The sequence below is a fragment of the Helianthus annuus genome, chromosome 15 (genome assembly GCF_002127325.2).
Source record: "Helianthus annuus cultivar XRQ/B chromosome 15, HanXRQr2.0-SUNRISE, whole genome shotgun sequence".
Classification (NCBI taxonomy): domain Eukaryota; kingdom Viridiplantae; phylum Streptophyta; class Magnoliopsida; order Asterales; family Asteraceae; genus Helianthus; species Helianthus annuus.
In genome coordinates, this window is record NC_035447.2 from 3,427,312 (window position 1) to 3,442,550 (window position 15,239).

The 15,239-nt window shown below is 37.4% G+C and overlaps 1 protein-coding gene across 2 annotated transcripts; it reads right to left on the minus strand.

Moving 5' to 3' along the window:
• Positions 1-2,212: 2,212 nt before the first annotated feature.
• LOC110910122 (translocase of chloroplast 159, chloroplastic) lies at positions 2,213-6,965 on the minus strand. 2 transcript variants are annotated; one of them, XM_022154839.2, is made up of 3 exons: positions 6,720-6,934; positions 6,012-6,647; positions 2,213-5,305 (listed from the first exon to the last, which is right to left on the minus strand). In XM_022154839.2, the coding sequence occupies exons 1-3, from the start codon at positions 6,751-6,753 to the stop codon at positions 2,409-2,411; spliced, it is 3,567 nt and encodes a 1,188-aa protein (XP_022010531.1). In that variant the 5' UTR covers positions 6,754-6,934; the 3' UTR covers positions 2,213-2,408. The 2 variants fall into 2 exon arrangements, with proteins under 2 accessions (XP_022010531.1, XP_022010530.1); XM_022154838.2 differs by having other exon boundaries at positions 6,012-6,965.
• Between the last annotated feature and the right edge of the window lie 8,274 nt (positions 6,966-15,239).

Here is a 15,239-nt window from a genome sequence, read left to right on the forward strand (position 1 = left end):
GTATTTTGTCTTTTAGGTTAAGTAGTGATTTAAGAAAGAATTAAGGGTGTTTGGCGTTGCGTATGGTAATGGGATTCTCTTGACACGCGATTATTGTGATTTTAAGTTCGAGATAATTAGTTACGTAGTGTAACTGTTAAGTTGGGGGTATTTAGTATACTTCGGGTTAGGTATCATATAGTAGAGGGGGTTAAGTGTAATAATAGCATAGTATGAGGGTAGTAAGTGTAGCTATTCAATTGTATGAGTTATAAGCGAAGTGGTTAGAGGAATGAAGGTAGCGAATGATTTTGAGAGTTATCTCCCTTTTCTTTGTGTGATTCTTCTTCTTCTTCTCCGATTTTTCCCTCTTTGAGTTCTTGATGACCGATTGTATCGAACACTTAGTCAATTTTGATTAAAATTTTATGTCGTTTAAACCAAACCAGTCAGAATTGTTCGGTACGTACGGTAGAACCCAATAATTATTATAAGAGTTTTAACAAGTCGTTTCAAACATCCACTAATGCAGCTGAGTGATTTGAAGGTGTATGGACAATGATGTGTTGATACAATATACAAGAAGCGCAATCACTAGAGATTAGTAGTTGATGTGGGCCGTTCCATCCTTTCTGGAGGCCCAAGGCGAAATGAAATTTTGGGGCCTTTTTTCTTCTTTGATTATTATAAGCGATACTCCTTTATCCGTGTTTGAAATCAAGCAAAAATCTAACACTAGGGTTGTAAACGAACCGAACGACCACGAACAAGGCTATGTTTGTGTTCCTTCGTTAAGGAAATTAACATGTTCGAAACTGTTCACGAACGCATACCGAACTTAAGTTTATGTTTGTGTTCGTTCGTAAAGGAAATTCAGTTGTTCACGAACAGTTCATGAACACTGGTCTCAAACACAAACGAGCGCAAGCAAATAAAAATGAACTTCCCGCCGAACGGTTCACGAAATGTTCGCTGAATGTTCGGTTCATTTATAACCCTAAACACAACTATAACACAGAGTGGTTTGCTTATAGAAGAAATCAAACAAATCTAAAACAATAAGTTTGCACTCATAATTAATAGTTAGCATATTAATTTTCTTTAAAGTGGAGGCCCTAGGCCCAAGCCTGAGTTATTTTTTTATACTATAGGTCCGGCATGTGTGTATGTTTCTATATATATTTAAACATATATCTACAAATCAGCAATTGTTTATGTTGGTGATTTAACATGTATCACTAGAGTTCAATTTCACATACATCACATGCCAAGCTCATTGTTGTATACTTTTGTGTGGATGATGATACTGAAAATATAATTACTTTTGAAAATATATATACAGCAACTGAGATTAATGTGGTGGTATAAACGAACATATATATGATTATCTTCATGGAATTTCGTCCCCCTAAAACGGTTGATATATCATCATCATCATATTCATCTCTTTAATTTATTAAAAACCGAAAGATTGGTTACAGGTAGGGGTGTCAATCGTGTCAGGTTGGTGGGTTGACAGGTTGAAATATGCAACCTGAACCCGACCCATATTATTATTCGTGTCAAAGATTTCAACCCTAACCCACACACACATAAATTCGGGTCAACCCAAAAATGACCCGTTTAACCCGTTTTTTCTAAATACTTAAATGGGTTAACAGGTCAACCCGTTTTTATACAAGCCAACCCAACCCGATTTTAAACGGGTCATGTTAGTCAACCCAAACCTGTTTCTTTTTGGGTTGGGTTTTAGATCTAGTCAAGTATTGCCGCCCCTAGTTATAGGTCTGGTGCATTACAAAGTCCGTCGAGCGACTTAGAGACTGTTTGTTTACCTCTTAATGAGGCTCTTAATGGTTCAGACCTCTTGCTCTTACTGGTTCAGCACTTAATGGTTCAGACTGTTTGTTTCAAATGCAGATGTCTGAATGGTTCAGACATTTGCCTCTGAATGGTTAAGATTTATACAGAGTCTAAATGGTTAAGACCTCTAATCTGAATTGGTCAGATATTTGCCTCTGAACGGTTAAGCATTATACAGGCTCTTAATGGTTTAGACCTCTTACTGGTTCAGCACTTAACCATCAGATGTTGCCAAACAGCCCCTTACTTTGCACTCAACCATTTACCGCGAAACGCTAGCACCTAAACCTCAATCAACAACTCATAAACACATCATATTTCATACAAGATTCAAAAAATCCAAGATGCACAAAACAACAGAACCAACAACTTTAAACAAACGTAGATTCATTGTATTCCCTCAAAATTTAATCTCATCTTGTTCATACCACAAGAATAAACAGTACACAGAAGCTTTCAACTGCTTCATTTTTAAATTAACCACATTTATTATTATTATAACTATTATTCAATAGAACCGCAATAATCATAACCCGAAACAATAATCTTAAAAATACCATAAAATTTCAGTACCTCTCACCGGCATCAGGTCGCAATTTCTTGTAAGCCGCAAGAACGGAAGGAATAACTGCTGCAAGCGCGAGTGAAAGGTATTCCGAGCTGCTAGTTTTAACCGTAATCTGACCACTCATCTTGTTATTAATCCCGGCTCGAACCGCCACTTTTGAGTTCCGCCCGGCTGAGAACTGAGCCAAACTGTTGAACCCTAATGCCAAATCCCCTCTCCACTTTATGATAGATAATCCAACTGTTGACTGGATTTGACCGATCGGGTAATCGAGCTCGCGACGCTGGACCTCAATGTTGGCTCCATAAGCCGAATCTGTTTGGAACCGGACCGTACCCGCACTCCCGATGATCGAGTATTGTCTCCCGAGTGTCAATTGATCCTCGACTTTGAACCCGGTCACCGTGTGTTCTCCCAGAAACGTGACCGACATTCCTGCTGCGGTTTTGTTTCCCTTCAGATTTTTGAATTTCGTTTCGCCTCTAACTATGTAAGCGAGCTGTTTCCCAATTGGTTGAATGTCGAAACCGGCCATCGAGGATGCTTTTTCGTTGTGTTTAGCGGCAATCGAGGAGTCCATGTTGATACTAAAGTCTTTCTTGTCTTTCGTAACTTGAACGGAAACCGCAGCGGGAAATCGGTTAGCGATTGCGAGGGATTGTTCAACGTTGACTCCGTCATAACCACAATCATGGTCCCAACCATGGGTGTCGAGAACGGGTCGGGCCAGGAACTGCGAAGTCGGCTCCAGGAATCGGAATCGGTATGCGGGGTTATCGCTATCAAAAGACGGTGGTAACACCATGTCGGGTAATGGGACCGCCACCGATGCGGGTGCGTCTCCTTCGCCTTCTTCTTCCTGGTAACTTTGACCAGTCAAACCATCGTTTCCTTTCTTTTTCATTTCTTTCATTCGTTTTACTTCTTCTTTCCATTGTTTCTTCTGTAAAAGCTTCACTCGGTAATCATACTCGTCAAAGTACGCTTTTTTCTGCTCTTTGCTAAGCTTAGCAAGCTGTGATTTTTTCAACGGTTTGAAAGGCGGAAGCTGATCATACTCATCTTCATCTTCATTGTCAGAATCAGTCAACTCAGCCAGGTCAACATCCGAATCACCACCATCACCGCCCTGATCCGCCGACAGCTTTGGGTGGGGACGCGACTGCAACATCGAAGACAACATGTACGGCAGTGGTGGGGACCGCATACGGAACCCGAAAAGCTTCCGGCTGTCATATGGGTCTTGTGGTTTAGTCAACGCATTCGCTTCCGCTAAAATTTTAATCGAGTAACACAACATAAGTAGCTGCGGCCGCCAAGTTTGACCATTGGGAAGCACCTTTTGACCTTCACGGTTCTTACGGCAAGACTGATGGTTTTCAACTAAAGAAACCGGGTTCATCAAACTCGGGCTCATCATTCTCAAATCACCAACAGCTTGACCGATAGATTGTTGAACCACATGTGACCGTTGAGTCACAAACATTTCATAACTCAATGGAGTCCCGTTTGATCCTTCTGGTGGAGCGGAAGCGCCATGTGTAAACGTTACAATAGCGCTTCGCCAGATGGCGGAACCCAGTGAGCTGGTAATGGTTTTCAGTAATGGAATATCGTTGAGATCGCGGGTTTGTGCATCTAAACGGTCAACATAAAGAACAACATCTGCTGGGTTTTTCTTCATGGCTTTTTTAGCCGATGACAATACACTCCGGTTATACGCTTGTTCCATTATGGATGCCCGAAGCCCGGGTGTATCAAAGACCCGAAACATAACTCCACCTACCACGCCACGTATCTCCTTCACCGAATCCGTGCCAGGCTGGAACGCACCGACAGCGGTTTTTTCTTCTCCGAAGATGGAGTTTATTGTCGCGCTTTTACCGGCCCCAGCTTTACCCATGACTAGGATGTTGAGAGAGAAGTCCAAGTCATCATCATTTCCATCAGATTCAAGCTCCGTAGCTTTCCGTTTAGCAGCATCAAGACTAAACGATTGACCCGTTTGTCGACCCGCAATGAGTGCCAGCCTGTAAAGAACCTGTGCAGCCATTGGTTCATCTGGTGTAAGCCCTAATCGATGAACAAGTCGTAAAAACTTCACCCTGATGGATTGTAGTTTCTCAAGTTTTTTCCTTTCTTCTTCACTTAAATTAGGTTCGTTGTCGACCGTCGTGGAACCCGAAGGGTTTAAAAAGTTGACCCGTTGCGGCCTCGGGGCGGCTCTCATGGCCTGGAGCGATGGACCCAACCCTGCGGGCCGCTCGACTGTGAAAAGCCGAGAACCATCTTGTGAAGAGAATGTGATGTTGCCGCCTTCTGAACTGCCGTCTGCCGCTGCTTTCAGAAGGGCGGCTAAAGCGGCTGAATCAAAGAGTTCTTTCCCGTCTTCTTCGTCATCTTCTTCATCTGAATCGGTGACAATCTGACCGTCAACCATTTGTGACTGTGGATCTTGTTCATCATCATCGTCTTTTTCAGCAGATTCTTCTAAAACAAATTTATCAGCCGACCCGTTTTCTTGACTATTATCTGCATCATCAGCCACTGCTTCACCAGTAATATTTTCCAGATCATCCACATCAGTCTTGACCACCACTGACCCGTTTTCTTGACCCGCATAATCAACTTCTTTCTCTACATCTTCAACTTCAACATCTAAAGGTGAATACTTCCCTTCAGTTACTCCAACAACCTCCTTATCCACCACTTCTTCCAAAACCGGATCCATCTTCTCAGATAAACCAGACTTATCCATCACCTCCACGTCATCACTACCGCTTTCTTCTGTCTTTGTAACTACCGCCACCCCCGCTGCTCCTGGCAGCGGCAAATCGACGTCTATGGCTTCCACAACAGAATCCCCTTCAGAAGTAACCTTCACATCATTCCCACCTACAGATTCCAAATCAAGTATTTCATCATCAGTAGACTTGTAAACAAACCAAACGTTCATGAACTTGTTCAGCGGGAAGTTCGTTTATTTAATAAACGAACGAACATGAACAAAATTATTTGTTCATAATATTAAACGAACAAACATGAACACACGTGTTGTTTGTTCATTTACGTTCGTGAACGTCCGTTTATGTTCGTTCATTTATGTTTGTTTATATATTTTAATAAATACATATGGAGTTATATGTATATAAATATAAATATAAAAAAGAGGCTTTTTAACTACTTATATACATATAACTAATTGATATTTGGGCTTTTCACTTTTAAAAGTGGGCTTTCCAATAGAACTTGTCGTAATTAATCAATAATTTCCATAAAAAAGCTACTTTATGTCCGTTTATGTTTGCTCATTTATATTCATTTGTGTTGTTTTATGTTTGTTAAATTATGTTCGATAAAGTTTGTTTACTTATGTTCGTTTACGTTTGTAAACTGTTCGTTTAGGTTTTAAACAAACGAACATAAACGAACACAAACATAAAAATTTGTCCAATTATATGTGCGTGTTCGCCTGTTCAGTTAAAGTTAAATGACGAACAGTCGAACACAAACATGTCTGTCCGTGTTCGTTCGGTTCGTTTACAGGCCTAATCATCAGTCTTACTAGCTACTGCAGAAGCAACCTTTAAATCATTCTTACCAGCGGAATCGGTAACAGGCGTTTCATCATCCACCTTACTAACTACCGGCGGCATCGACAAACCGACATCTCCACCTTCCACAACCGACTCACCTTCAGAACCAACTTTCACATCACTTGCATCAACAACCGGATTACCGTCATCATCATCAGCACCACCAACTAACAACACATCCTCATCTCCATCATCCTCCTCATCTCCTACCTCTTCCACAACCGAATCACCTTCCGTGTTACCCCTAACACCATTAACCACAACCTCAGAAGCAGTTTCACCAGCTAAATCCTCCTTATCCTCCACCACACCATTCGAATTGTTCGAATTCGATTCAATTTCACTCGAATCCACACTCTTCTCCACAAACCCTAACTTATCCTTCACGGCATCATCTCCAACCTCATCAACCTTATCAGTAACAAACTCCATAGGCTCCGAAAACGTCTCATCGTTATCCTTATCCTCACCTACATCTACATCTGCATTCAATTGAGTTTCCTTCACCGCTACAACTGTATTCTCATCCAAAATTGACTCAATAGCATCGGAAAAACCCTCGGTTTCATCATCAGAAACAACTTTTAAGCTACTACTGTTATCAACATCTTTGATAGCATCGATATTAATCGTATTATCACCTACGTTAACAGAATTGACACCATTCGTAACGTTAACAGATTCAATTTGATCAGAAATGACAGAAACGGAACCTGATTGAGACGCGTCTTCTGGCTTTGAATCCATGAGTTGTGAACGTGTTGAAGAAGTGGAAATTTGTGAAATTGAAGCAACGAAGAGGTGGATAATTAGGGTTTATGATAAGATTTTAGATACGGAGGGAGATAAGGTTTTGATGTAGAGGGATGGAATTCATCGCAGCCGCTACAAGATTTTAGATACAAGCTTTTTTGTCTGGTTGGCCGTTTGGGACTTTTGGGGCTTTTCTAACTGGCAGGTGTGTTATGTGAAATGACGAATTTGCCCTCATAGACCCTTGAGTTTTTTTTTTTTTTTTTTTTTTAATTAGCATGATGATTTTTTCTCCGTTTTTATTTAGGTTAGAAATCAGTGTATTAGAGATTGTTCGTTTGTTTGGTATTGTTTTTGGGTCGGGTTCGTATAAAGTTTTTGGGTTTGGGTTGGGTTAGGGTTGGGTTAGGTTCGCTAACTCGTGAACACAGCCCGTTTAACGCATCTAGTATGTGCTTGTTATAGGTGTTCATGGTTTGATTTGGCTAGTTTTAATGAACTTTTGAGTTGATGTGTTAACTATGGTTAAGAGTGTCAGTCGTGTCGGGATGACAAGTTGACGGGCTAAAATGTGTGACCCAAACCCAACCCGTATTAGTATTCATGTCAAAGATTTCAATCCTAACTCGCACACACATAAAGTTCGATCGACCCGAATACGAGGTGTTTAACTTGTTGTTTTAAATGAGTCATGCATGTTGATGAGTTGTAAGCGGGTTATCGAAACCATGTTTAATAGTGGTACAAGTGTGACAAATAAATATTATGATATGTCAATACTAACATTATTATTACTAAACATCTAAAATAAAAAACACGAAAAACAAAAACAAATAAAATATATATATACTTAAACGGGTTAACAGGCCAACTTGAACCCGACCTGTTTTTTAAACGGGTCATGTTAGTCGACCCAAACCTATTTTTGTGTGTGTGTCAAGTTCGAGTCGGATTTTAGATCGTGTCAACAATTGCCACCCATAACTACCATTTCAAAATTACACCACCACCCAATTTCACTGATTGTTTGATAGTTTAGGGCTTTTGTACTTTTTTTTGAACGGCAAATCACTTTATATATATATATATATATATAAAGAGCCAGCAAGAGTCTGAATAACACACAACAAAAAACCGAAAACGGAAAGCAGAACAACAGGAAACTAACGAAAGTTACATGAGAGCGGAGACATCAAACATCCTCCAGTTGACCCACTCCAAATTCTTAAACCTGGACCGGTTACGAATCCATAAAAACGCTTCCTCCTTAATAAGATCAACTGATTTATTAACAGGAATAAAGATTCCTTCGAAAGTTTTTTCGTTACGAGCTTTCCAGATCCCCCAACTTGTAGCCAAGGCAACCGTTAACATCGCCTTCTTCCAAATAGGTGAGCCCGGCCTAGAATGAAGGAAATCAAAGAGCTCCTTAATGTTGTTGCACTCCAGGGGGAAGCTAATCTGCATCCAAGACAGCAAATTCCACCAGATACTAAGAGACCAAAGGCAGTAAAAGAGGATATGATTCGAATATATAACTTTAAATTCTTAAAATGAACAAAAAAATTAATTAAATAACAATAATAAAAATGTTGGATGGTCAGTGCGATTTAACTTTCAGCTCCAACTGTTAACCATCAAAACAACTCTATAAACCGGACTATATATTTCAAACCGGCCGAATAGATTCGGTTTAAACGATTTTAACAAGTGTTTATGTGATTGTAATATTTGTGTGTATTTATAGATAGTTATATACTTATATTTATTTATAATACGTAACAAAAAATACCTTTTTAATTACAAAAACTTTAGTTTTTAGCTAAATAGCAACAATGTTCACGTGAATGGATGTATACCCGTAGACATTTTGCTATAAAATTTCCTTTTTAAAATTAAAAACTTGAGTCACTTTCTTTATTTTCCTATAACTTTACAATTTAAACTTGAGTCACTTTCTTTATTTTTCCTATAACTAAACTTAAAAGTTTGTTTGGACGTGGCCATATAAGATAACGTTAAGGATTGGGTTTCCCCATTTTGCTTTCAAATATGAAATACCTCATCTATGCTTTCAAATATGAAATACCTCATCTATAAATGTTTGGTTCTCGTTTAACTACCCCTTATCCCTCAATACTCGATTTTTATATTATTATTTGTAAATATTTACATATCAAACCAAACCAAACCAAACCATGTACTCTTTACTTAGGCTGGTAATTTAGGTCGTGTTTGGGTAGATTGATCGTGTATGTATTGACTTACAAATTTCATGTAAATTTCGAGATGACCATCATTATTAAAATCAATTCAAAGCAGACTGGTTTTTGTGGATCATGTGTTAGTTTCTGATGTGTTTCGTGTTGTTGATCCATTTTCCTAACATGTATAGTAGTTTGTATTTCAGTTTTTGTCGAGCTAATTGGTTCGGGTTCCTTGGTTTTGAAATTAAGGATTACTAAAATATAAAAATATCAAATATATATTTACTTGGGTAAAGGATCAAATAAAAACAAAATTAACGTACGAATGAAAAAAGCAAAAAGTGTCTTGTAGAATAATTTTGAACATCTGTAGAGTAATTTTGAGCATCTGTAGAGTAATTTTGAGAAATGTAGGGTAATTATCAAATTACTCTAGTAGAGTAATTTTGACTTCTGTATAGTAATTTTGGAAAAATGTCTTGTAGAGTAAAATGTCTTTTAGTGTGGGGGGGGGGGGGTTAGGTTTTTGGGGGGTGGGGAGGTTAGGTTTTTGGGGGGTGGGGGGGGTAGTGTAATTTTGGTAATTACCCTACAATTTTGATAATTACCCTACACGACCAAAATTACTCTACATGAACATTTACAATGGTTTAGTTTTTTTTTTTTTTTGGGGGGGGGGGGGGTTAGGTTTTTTTTTTTTTTTGGGGGGGGGGGTAGTGTAATTTTGATAATTACCCTACACGACTAAAATTACTCTACATGAACTTTTACAAAATTACTCTACAGAATCTCAAAATTACTCTACTAGAGTAATTTTAAAGTTGCTGATAATTACCAAAATGCAACCGCCACTTTTTTTACTTTCTTTCAATTCGTACGTTTCGTACGTTTATTTTATTTTCACAGGAACTTAACTCTATTTACCTGATGTGTGAATTTTCAAATCCAAACACTAATTATCTAATTTGCTTTCATTGTATCAGTTTGAAATTTATTTATTCATATACAAAGGAACTATAATCAAGATCCCTACGTTACGGTGGGACGTAAAACTGTTAACATTACCGTAGAAAATAATAACTATGTCGAGACTTATTCAAGCTGGTTTTAATAATAATAATAATAATAATAATAATAAACAATAATGAGAATAATAATTAGACCGAAAGCAACAATCCCAAGAATCGCAAAAAAAAGTTGGTACCAAAAGTGCTCGGTACGGTACGGTATCTGATGGTAAATTAACCCAAAATATCGGTATCGGATTCCCCGCCGCAAGCGCGGTGGGGAAAACCTAGTTTTACATTATTTATTAATAATATATGCTTAAGACGTTATTGAACTAAACCAGGCCCAAATGATGCATATGACAATAGTCTGGGGTCTGGGGCTATAGTATAGAAAACATGTTAGGCCCACACCTAATGTGTTATTTTGGGCCCAAAAATTGCAATTTTCATGTATGTACATTTGGTTATCAACAAATGAAAAGGATATTAATATTAATTATGTCAAACGGGCCTCAATTCATCATAGTGTTTGGGACAGGTAAACTTCATATCTGAATCATTTGGGACGGGTACTTAGGTATAATATCGGGAATTAGATTAGTTTCAAAAAATTACATGGGTGTAAGACGAGTATGGTATTATCGATACCACTATAGCAGACCCTATTACCCACTAAAACATACATATCGTTTACTCGAATCATGACCTAAACATATTTTTTATTTCTATTTATATATGTCCTTGGCAAATAGGTTAATCTACTAGAGTTAAGTTCACGTAAAGATAAAATAAACGTACGAAACATACGAATTAAAAGAAAGTCAAAAAAAGTGGCGGTGTCATTTTGGTAATTATCACCAACTTCAAAATTACTTTAGTAGAGTAATTTTGAGCTTCTGTAGAGTAATTTTGTAAATGTTCAGGTAGAATAATTTTGGTCGTGTAGGGTAATTATCAAAATTGTAGGGTAATTATCAAAATTACACTAACCCCCCCCCCACCCCCCAAAAACCTAAAAAAACCTAAACCATTGTAAATGTTCAGGTAGAGTAATTTTGGTCGTGTAGGGTAATTATCACAATTGTAGGGTAATTATCAAAATTACACTAACCCCCCCCCCCACCCCACCCCCAAAAAGCCTAAAAAAACCTAACCCCTCCCCCCCCCCCCCCAAAAAAAAAAAAAAAAAAAAAAAAAAAAAAAAAGCTAAAAACTAAACCATAAAGCTAAACCCTATAACTAAATGCTAACAAAATTACTCTGCAAGACATTTTCCAAAATTACTCTACAGAAGTCAAAATTACTCTACTAGAGTAATTTGATAATTACCCTACATTTCCCAAAATTACTCTACAGATGCTCAAAATTACTCTACACAACACTTTTTGCTTTTTCCTCAGTTATTTTGAAGTTGCTCATAATTACCAAAATGACACCGTCACTTTTTGCTTTTTCCCTCAATACGTACGTTTCGTACGTTAATATTTTTTTTTTATTTGATCCTTTACCTAATCTACTAATACACTAATATCTAGTTTTTATATCTCTAATTTCTTTATGTAATAAAAAAATGATATAAAACCTAAACAAGTATTACAATGTATTTGAAAAAATGATATAAAACCTAAACGGAAACATACTTGGTAGAGAGATTAAACAAGCAATTCATTACCAATCATGGATTCACAGGTGACACAAGCGTCTCAATATATATCATTCGACTAGATGCACACCCCAACCTCGGAGAAGAGACACGGATAGTGTCTTGTGAAGTCCTCCGAATTCATTTTTTTAAGCGATTTGTTTTCCTCATCCAAAACCGCAAGCCAGTTGCCAGTACTCATTGTGCATATGCGCGGCCTTGTAAACATCTTCTTATGAAGTGGTTGCGGGTCATTGAAACCAGCCACCTTCACCCACCCATCCATCCTCCATATATCGCCATGCTTCCACCGTAAGTAGTTAATTTTGATTGTATAGGATACACACAAGTGAATGCATCCATGGAGAACGACTAAACTTCTTCGATAACTTTTTGCACCACGTGGAACCAGTGGACATTTTATTTTCCTAAACTTTTCTGTCTTTACATCAAAACATATAATCCATCTATTACTCGCTTTAAAATAAAGGAACTCGCCGCACAAAGTAGCCCCAGGCCTTTCACTGCAGGCGGATATGCCGACTAAAAAATCAATCTTTCTCCACGAATCCAATCTGTTGGAATATACATAAGCCCCGTGGATACCCGGGTAACTCAAATATAAAAGTTTGTAATCATTGGAATAGTCAGTATAGAAACCGACAACATCATTACAATGAAACTCAAAAAAAGGATAGTCGAGTAAAGATGACAACCTCTTGTAGGCACCCGTCAATGGATTCCAAAACGATAGCTTAAAAGGCCAGCCTGCTAAACATACCAATCCATTCAAGCTTGCTATAATATGACAATCACTAAGATCAGGGCTATGTTTAGGATGGATGGTCCTTAAACCATCGTAGAGGGGTTCCCAATCAGACGGGCCGTATAGGTGGTTAAGTCGTAGAAGTTTATAGTCGTTGATGGCAGGGGCGGATCTACGTTGACGTCTACGGGTTCACACGAACCCACTCGGTTTCAATTTTTTAGTAGAAATGCTATTAAAAATTATGGCATGAACCCATAAATAATATTCTAGATGAACCCACTAACAAAACTCAGGAATGGTGCAATGGTTTAGGTTTTCTCTACTTAATTTTACATGCCGGGTTCGAATCCCTTTGGAGGGTATTTTTTGAAGTTTTTATCTTTTTTTCCTTAACTCTCAAACACAAACTAGGAGGATAATTTTTAAAAACAGGACATCAGGTTAATTTTTGAAGTCTTTATCTTTTTTTCCTTAACTCTAAAACACAAATTAGAAGAATAATTTTAAAAAACAGTACATCTGTTTTTGGTTTTCTTTTGAGGGTTTAGGTTCCAGTAACTTTTCTTAGAGACTTGAATTAAATATCTTGCTTCGTACATGTCAATTCATTCATTTAGTCTTCTCATTGCCTTCACATATTCACATAATCATGTCAATGAAAGTGGTTTGATGTAATTTGTTTTGAACTGTTGCCAGATATGCAAAATTAATAGCTTAGATGATATGTGATTGACTAATTCCTCAACAAAAATTCAAGATCATGTGAGGCGAATTTCCAATTTCTTCCAATGTGATTTGTTCCATTAAATTTTCTTAAAATTTTATTTGTTTAACATAAGGTAAGGAAAATAGTAGGAGAAAATAGAATATGATATAGAAGTGAGAAATAAACAATGCTTATTAAGAGTCATCATAATCATATTATGTGTGATGAACCTTAATTACCCGACCCTAACCGTTGAACCGACCCGGAATTTTTTATGTCTGGTCCTCTGAAATTGGAGCACCGTAACTACTGAACCCACTGGAAAAAATCCTGAATCCGCCACTGGTTGATGGTTACGTGGTGGAGGTGCATCCTAGCAAACATAGGTGTGGATAGAAACGATTTCCATTGTTTGCACACGCACATGCATCGACCTACCGTCTTTGCGGGAAGTCTCGGTAGTATGTGGGATTCTATTAAACTCAATGGAAGTTCAACATTCTCCATCTTCTTCTTCTTCTTCTCCTTGTGGGCTTCGCTCTCCAAGAGTTTCCTGACTTGGCTTCTGTGCGAATAACAAGGGGTTTTATAAATGAGTTAAGTTCACGTGAAAATAAAATAAACGTACGAAACGTACGAAGTGAAAGAAAAGTCAAAAAAGTGGCGGTGTCATTTTGGTAATTATCACCAACTTCAAAATTACTCTAGTAGAGTAATTTTGAGTTTTTGTAGAGTAATTTTGTAAATGTTCAGGTAGAGTAATTTTGGTCGTGTAGGGTAATTATCAAAATTGTAGGGTAATTATCAAAATTATACTAACCCCCCACCCCCCAAAAACCTAAACACCCCCCACCCCCCAAAAACCTAAAAAAACCTAAACCATTGTAAATGTTCAGGTAGAGTAATTTTGGTCGTGTAGGGTAATTATCAAAATTGTAGGGTAATTATCAAAATTACACTAACCCTAATATTAATTACTAATTATATTTCTTTCACAAGTTGGATTATTGGAGGGAATTTTTAAAGTTGGGATTATTATCGGCCAAGTAGTAAAACTTAGGATTATTAAAATCTAATACCCATAATATTAATTACTAATTATATTTCTTTTATTCAAACCCGTGTGATACACGTGTTCTAACCTAGTATATAATATATTCCATAACCATCAAAAAATCCCTTTTACCACTCATAAGTCATAGCCATAAAGATTTGCGGTGCGAATCATAATCCACCAAATTTATTTGCAAGATGTGTATACATCAATGATTAGCAAAAAGTAAATCACTAAATCTGCTTAACTATTCAATTACCCAAAAAATCAATTATAACCTAAGAGTCATTCACAATCAACCCCAAAAATCAATTATAACCTAAGAGTCACTCACAATCACCCATCAATATCATTCATAACATTATTCCACATATGCATTTATCTTTCACCCAACATATTGTGGCCAAATCACCTACAAACCTATTCTACCCATATTTATAACTCAACATCCGTAATTAATTACACAACTTACACGTCAATAAAACGACACACCCGACACAAATCCATCGGAAACCAGGTAATTAAATCAAAACTTATATTATTTTATTATTTTACACTAAGGCTGTTCATGAGCCAAGCCGAGCTGAGCCGGGGTAAGCTCGGGCTTGGCTCGATTATAAACCGAGTTGCCTCAACTCGGCTCGAATTTAAAACCGAGCTGAAAACTTAAGCTTGGACTCGGCTTGGTTTTAAACGAACTAGTTCGGCTCGGCTTTGTTTGACTCAATTTTAAAAAGAAAAATTCATACGTAGCTCTCAAAATTTAATAGTAAAAAATATTATTCAGTGTGCCATATATTATAAGTAAAATAATTCGAGCTGAGTCGATCCGAGTTACAAAACGAGCCAAACCGAGTCAATCCGGCTCGTTACAAACTGAGTCAAGTTAGACTCACTTTTTAACCGAGCCATAGCAAGCAAGATTTTTCCGAGTTAAGCACGAAACTTTTTGGACAACTCTATTTACACCAAGTAGACTTGACTTTAAATATTTTTAAACTTTTAAATAACTTTCACAAGAAAAGAAAAAAAAAAAAGAAAACCTAAAAATTGACAAGAATATAATATAATATTCTCATGCATATAATCCCC